This window comes from Leishmania mexicana, chromosome 23, assembly GCF_000234665.1.
Source record: "Leishmania mexicana MHOM/GT/2001/U1103 complete genome, chromosome 23".
Classification (NCBI taxonomy): domain Eukaryota; phylum Euglenozoa; class Kinetoplastea; order Trypanosomatida; family Trypanosomatidae; genus Leishmania; species Leishmania mexicana.
The window spans coordinates 347290-353861 of record NC_018327.1 but is presented as its reverse complement, the minus strand read 5'-3'; the positions used below and the strand labels follow the sequence as shown (position 1 = coordinate 353861).

The 6572-nt window shown below is 55.6% G+C and overlaps 1 protein-coding gene across 1 annotated transcript; it reads left to right on the top strand.

Moving 5' to 3' along the window:
* Positions 1 to 2936: 2936 nt before the first annotated feature.
* On the top strand, positions 2937 to 4736 carry LMXM_23_0730 (putative RNA-binding protein; the record flags this gene model as incomplete). The annotated part of the gene is made up of 1 exon (XM_003875661.1): positions 2937 to 4736. One exon carries the CDS (start codon positions 2937 to 2939, stop codon positions 4734 to 4736), a length of 1800 nt encoding a protein of 599 aa, XP_003875710.1.
* Between the last annotated feature and the right edge of the window lie 1836 nt (positions 4737 to 6572).

Sequence of the window (6572 nt, the reverse complement as noted above, 5' to 3'; positions counted from 1 at the left end):
GTCCACCACCGCAAAAAAAAAGAAAAAGGAGGCGTATTACATACACTGGCGCTTGCATACCAACGCTTTGAGGTGAGATCGCCGCTCCCTCCGCCCTCCTCCGACCGTCAGACTTTTTATTCCCCTCCCCTCCCCTCCCCTCCCCTACCCTACCCTCTCCCCTCCCTGCCGGCGACTCTGTGCGGGCCCCTCTGCGTCCTTGTCTGCGTTACGGTTATACCATACCCACACACCCACACCCACTCTCTCACTCTCACCTCGTCTCTCTTTTTCTTTTGTTTATTGTTTGTATTCGCGGTGTCTTTTCCTTCTTCGTCGCTTCGTTTCGACCTCATCAAAGTTCCGCATCCCTCACTGTCGTCGTCCCCACTCCCTCCCTCCTCCTCCTCCTCCCACACCCACATCACCACCCTTTTCGTTTTTTTTTTTCATTTTCGTTTTTCGTTTTCGCTTGACCTCGCCGTCATCAGCATCAGCCACAACATCATCTCATCATTTTCTTTTGTTTCCCCCCTCGCTTGTTGTGTTTTCTTGTGCTTGTGCTTGTGCTAGCGTGTGCGTGTCTCTCCCTCTATTATTATTTTTTTGTGTCCTCGTGCTCCTTTTTTTTCCTCTACGTTGGTGTGAGGAAGGTCCGATCAAACTCTCTACTTTTTTTGTGGCCTCTACTCTTCTTCCTCCACCACCCACTACCACCACCGCCACCGTCACCACCTTGCCTCTCCCCCCTCTCCCGTTGCTTATCCCTTTTACTGTGTCGTGGCCGCGAGGACGCAACCTGCCTCTCTCCATACAGTATCATCACCGGTCCAGGCAGCGCCTAGTAGTGGTGTCCCTACATAGAGAACACTCACGCACTCACCGGTATCTTGTGCGCACCTGTCCCTACGTAATATAAAGGACAGACAGACGAACACACTGTCGAGGCTTCAGCGATAAGAAAGTGTACACGGAGCGGAGAACAGAAGTCGAAAGGGTACGAAGGAAGGAACGAAATAAAAAAAAGAGGAGGACGAGGCGACTTCTGGGCGAACACGGAGGTTCCCGCAACCGCGACACGAGTGAACACCCCCCTCCCCCGCTTTCGATAATACACGTACAGAAAGACGTGGCCCTCTCCTTGTTCTTCTGCTTCCCTTTCTGCCCGTTACTCTTTTCCTTTTTTACGTTTTTTTTTTTTCGGTATTTTCTGAGAAAGGAAACACAGCCACAGACAGACAGACGAACCCCTCCCCCTTCCCTTCCCTCCCCCAGCGAACAACAGCCCCCCTCCCCCTCCCCACACACATACATACGTACATACACCACACACACAATATATATATATATATATATATATAAAGGAAAACAAAAAGGAAGGCGGACCGAACACGAGAACAAGTGAAAAAAATAAAAGAAGAGGAAAGAAAGAGAGGGCGTTGTACGGGGACTCACGTATACATACACAGCTGTTTGCTTCTTGCTCGCACTTTCACGCTTACGCCTCCCCCTCCTCCCTCCCTCTCTCCCTTCTTTTTTTTCTCTGGCTGTTGGCGTCCTCTTTTAGGAGAGTTGTCGTTGTACATATTCGCGCGCGCTCTCTCGGCTTGTTTCTCTGACTCTTCCTCGGAGCCCTTCCTTCGTTCTTCTGTGTTTGTCGTTGTGGTTGCTGTGGTGACTCACGGTGGGCTGATCCCTTCCTGTTCTTCTCGTATTGCCCCCCCCTCCCTCTCATCTTGTATTATTGTTGTCTATTTTTGCCCTGTTCACGTGTTGTGTTCTTCTCTATCTCTCGCCCCCTCCCCTCTCTCCCCTTCTCGTCTTGTTGTTTGAGCCTATTCCTCTCTCACCCTATTTCCTCGTGTGTCTTGCCTCTTCTCCCTCTCTACCTCTCTGTGTGTGCTCGTGTGTGTGTGTGTGTGTGTGTGTGTGTGTGTGGCTGAGTCTGTATCACTGTCCTGTGCATTGGTGGTATTCGAATTTTCAGCTGCTTCCTCACTCCAGCGACACGCCGATCTGTTTTTTTTCTTCTCTCTCTGTCTGTGTCCCCCCTTTCTTTGTGTGTGCGTGTGCGGACTTGTCTCCGCCTTTGCCATCGTCCTATTCTCTGGCGTCCTTTGCGAGTCTGGCTGTAGGCAATCTCGTTTTGCTACTCGACGTGTCACTGACCTTGGCAGTCTTTCATCTCTCTCTGTATTCTCTCGCTCCTCGTCGTCGCCTTCCTCCTCCCCCTTTTCCGTGTTTCCTTTTCGTTTCCCCCTCCCTCCCACGCCTCCCCCGCCGTCTCTGCGAGTACTCCGGCTGCCGCTCGTTCGCGTCGATCTGACGCACGGAAAGAAAGAAAGCGCACACACGCACACGCGCACGTAAAGTGGGGAAAAAAGGAAATATATCTTGAGTTTTCGCCCCGCCACCACCTCACCAACGCGGCTCCATACCCGAAGTCTCCTTACGCCTTCGCAGCCTTCTCCCCCTCCCTCTCTCTTCCGTTTCTTTCGTCTTCCTTTGCGTGGGTGTCGTCGTTGCTCTTTGCTGGAAATATACCAAGGAAAGAACTCGTCACCATTCGCCTCACTTCCTTCTCCTCCAGCCGCTCGGGGCAACCACATAAGTGTTTGCACAAGGTGAGGGCAAGGGGAGAGGTATATCAGCCACTGCTTGCCTTGCCGTTTTGTTATATATATATATTTCTTTCTTGTCCTGACGGAAGTTGTCGTTGGTGTCTGTTCTCCCTTTTATTCTCTTCTGATTGCTTCCACGTCCACACCTCCGCGCTTGACTCTTCTGTTTTTTTTTTTCTCCTCAGCGTGTGCGCGCCTCTTCTTTCACGCCTTCGAGCACTTCTTATAAGTGTTTTGTGCCGATCTGTGCACCTGTTCTTTATATATATATATATATATATATATATATATATTTCCCCTCTCCTTCCCCCCACCAACCCCTCTCCGTGCCTCATCATGAGCACCTCACCCGTGTCCGACACGTTCCGCAACAACTCGACGAAAGAGTTTTCTCTTTCGTTTGGATCTCACGCCAGCGGTTCACAGAGCGAGTCGGGCATCTCGCAGCGGTTGGACGGTACACACAACTTTGCGACGTCGTCCATTCTGTCGTTTGACGTGCTGCCAGCCACCGGCGTGATGGCAGACCACAAGTCTCAGCCTCCAGATCCTGCTCTCACCGCCGCGGCCGCGATGAAGGCGGCGTCGCAGCCGCGGTCCAAGAAAGGCGGCAGGAGTGCTGGTCGTTCCGCGTCGACGACCACGGGTGGCTCTCTTGTTATAGACCAGGCCCCGACGCCGCCGGGAGAGCCCGTCAAAGTTAAGAATCAGAACGTCCGCCGCAACGTGTACATCTCTGGTGTGCCACCGACCTACCACTCGGAGGATTTCCGACAGCTGTGCCAGCAGTTCGGGCGGGTGGAGGCGGCAAAGCTGTGCGTTGACAATCGCAATGCCCCGACGAAGGCCTACGGATTCGCTCTGTACTACAGCGAGGAAAGTGCGGCGAGCTGCATCCGCGGACTCAACGGCAGCTTTTTGCAGGGGCGCTGTGTTCAGGCCCGCCTCGCTGACTCTCACGCCACCCCACAGCCGCTTGGGGATGCCGGCGCCGCCATCAACACGACGCTGCCGCCGCCCTCGATGCAGCGCGACCGTCGTGACAATAATAATCGCAGCCGCCGCAGTGGTGGCTCTCGTCGTGGCTCGCAGGGTCGTCGTGGCGTGAACAACGGCTCCATCCCCGGCGCGGCTGTTGGCAACAACGGCATGCCACTTCAGATGCCCTTCAACCCGATAGGGATGACTGCCGCTATGCCGAGCGGCAGCGCGATGCCCATGCCGATGACGCAGTACTTCCCTTTTATGGCTCCTGCAGGCAGCGCTGTGCCGGCCACCACCGCACTCACGGCCTCTGCCGTGGATGGGCACATGGCCGTCAACACGTCGCCATCGACGGCCTTCTTCACGGTGACCCCGGCGAGCTGTAGCTCGCGCACGGACTGTGGCTTTGGCGCTGCCGGCACGCCTTTGCCTGGCCCTCCCACCCCTGGCGGTAGCGCCGCCAATGGCGCTCAACGCGGAGGCGCGCCCGCGGCCATGTCGGCGCTGTCCCCTGCATCTATGGCTCTCAGCCCCCCGCTGGACTCCCTGCGCTCATCCGACAGCTGCTCCTCCCTGGGGTCGGGGACAGGGACGACGAGGGGGAACACCAACGGCGGCCCGCGCGATGCGGTGGGCAACAACGCTAACTCTCAAGCTCTCGTGTCTCCCTTCAACTTCCCCTTCCCGAATATGGCACCCATGATGCCGGCGGGGCCTGCGCAGATGATGGTCACAACGACGGCAGTGAACGGCGCGACCGGCGCGACCTCGACGGAGTGGGCGGCGCCGCCGGCGACAACAGCCGCCTTCGTGTACTATCCGCTGCCCACTGGCGGGTACGGTGCCTTCCCAACCACCGCGGCGACAGCGAATGGTGTGAGCGCGTACCCGGGATCGCCGTCACCGTCCTGTCTGCCGGTAGCTACAGCCACTGCGAACCCCGTGGCTAATGGGTCAGTCCCGTTGACATACTTTCCAATGGGTGCTGTGCCCATAAACGGCGCTGCGGCGGGAATGCCGGCGCTTCCGCCCTACTTGCCGTCGGGCCCCGTCAACACCAGCAACGGTGGCGCAGAGGGCTTCAGTGGTCTGCCGCCGAACGTCGTCATGATGGACAATGGGATGGGCTTGCAGCTGCAGATGCTGCACTGAAGAAAAAAAGGAAACAAGAATGAAAACACCAGAAAAAGGCACATTCATCGAAATTCGTTCAAGGTGTTTATCACGTGGACAAGGAAAAGAAATGAACGGCTGCACGGATGCCGCACTCGCTGCACCGCGCTGCTGTGGTCTGCAGCATCGTGCCTGTGTGTGTGTGCTGCTCTTTTTCTTGTTCGCCTTTCTGTTTCTGTCCCTCCCACTCCCTCTCTCTCTGGGGGGAGGGGGGGGACGATTTCGAAGCCGCTGTCTCCGAGTTTCCCTGGATACGCGGCATAGCGCTTCACCTCCTCCTCGTCTGTGCTGACCTCTTGCTTGCGTATTTGTGTTATTTTTCATGCACGTTGCGACATTAATAAGAGGGGCCGCACTGTCTTGCGTCTCCAGTGCTACCTTCCCCCCTCCCCCTCCTCCCTCCTCTTCCTCCTCCCCCCACCCAAACCCAATCCAATCGATCTGCCCGTACACTCCCCCTTTTTCTTCTGTTGCGCACATATATATGTATGCGTAAGTTTCTGTGTGTCTGTCCCTGTGCATGTGTCGCATTATTCGATGTATTCTCTCATGCTCCCCTGCTTCTTCCTCGCCCTCGCTGGCTTGTGCAGGCACACGCTGGACGCCCGCGCCCACCTTTTTAGGCGTGTGCTTTCTCTCCCGTATGTGCGCCTATATGCGTGTGTACATACCGGTGTGTGCGTGCGTGCGTGTGTGTGTGCCATCTTCTGTTTATCGGGAGATGGGTCGTTCTTGCGCCACCACTGCTGTGCCCCCCCCCTCGCCCGCATCTTTCTCCCTCTCCTATCCCTCGCGCACAAGAACCTTTTATGAGTATTACCGCTTGCTTCTCTCTGGTCTCTTGCGGACTCCCACGTTGCCCTGCTTCGGTGTCCTGTGGATCCACTCGATTCGTTTTCTCTCTTTTATTCGTTTTTTTTTTTATGTTCTTTCCGCTGCGATGCACTCGTGGAATACACCGCAGGGGTGCCATCATTACTTACGAAAGTTGTATACATACATAGAGGGAGATGATGGTGCGCCTGCCAAAGGAAGAGGAGCAGAACACCACACACACACACAACACACACACACACACAGCACCCAGCACACAGCACACACAGACACACAGAAAAATGAACAAGACGGTACACTCGCACGTGGGCCCGCCCTCCCCCTTTTTTCTTTTTTCCCTTGTGCGCGTCTGCGGGGCTTTTTGCCGGCGCCTTCCTGCCTCTCTCGCTCTCTCTCTCACGCTGCTGCTGCCACTGCTGCTATTCCCATATCCATGAACAGCAACCAAGCCACCACCACCGCCATTGCCATTGCCACAACGACCACCATATAAAAAAGCGAAAATCGCACCCTGGCATACAACGAAGGCAACAAACACGCACACACCCACACACACTCACAGCAGGTCACACTGTTGGCGTACGCACGGAAAGCGGGACGGTGAGAGACCTCAGGCGCAGAGGGAAGAGGAGGCGCGCTAATTTGGTAGTTGTCTGAAGAAGGGCACTATCTGTGATGGATGTGCTTGCCCGCACACCATCTTCAAAATAGAGAAACACCTCCCACCGTTTCCTTTTTCCCTGGCCGCAGAGGGCCACGCGGGGACATGCGTGAAAGGGGATCGGTGTGTGTTTTTTTTCTTCACTCTTTCTGCTTGGGTTTCCGTTTTCGTGTTATCACGCTCAACGCTGCCCGTTTTTTCTGCAGGAGTGACGGGTGATGGGGCAGTGCGGAGAGGGGTGGGAGGTGGGGGAGGCCTCATCATCCTTTTCTTTCGCTCCGTTTTCGTTTTCGTTGTCTCCTCGCTCTGACGCCGCTGCC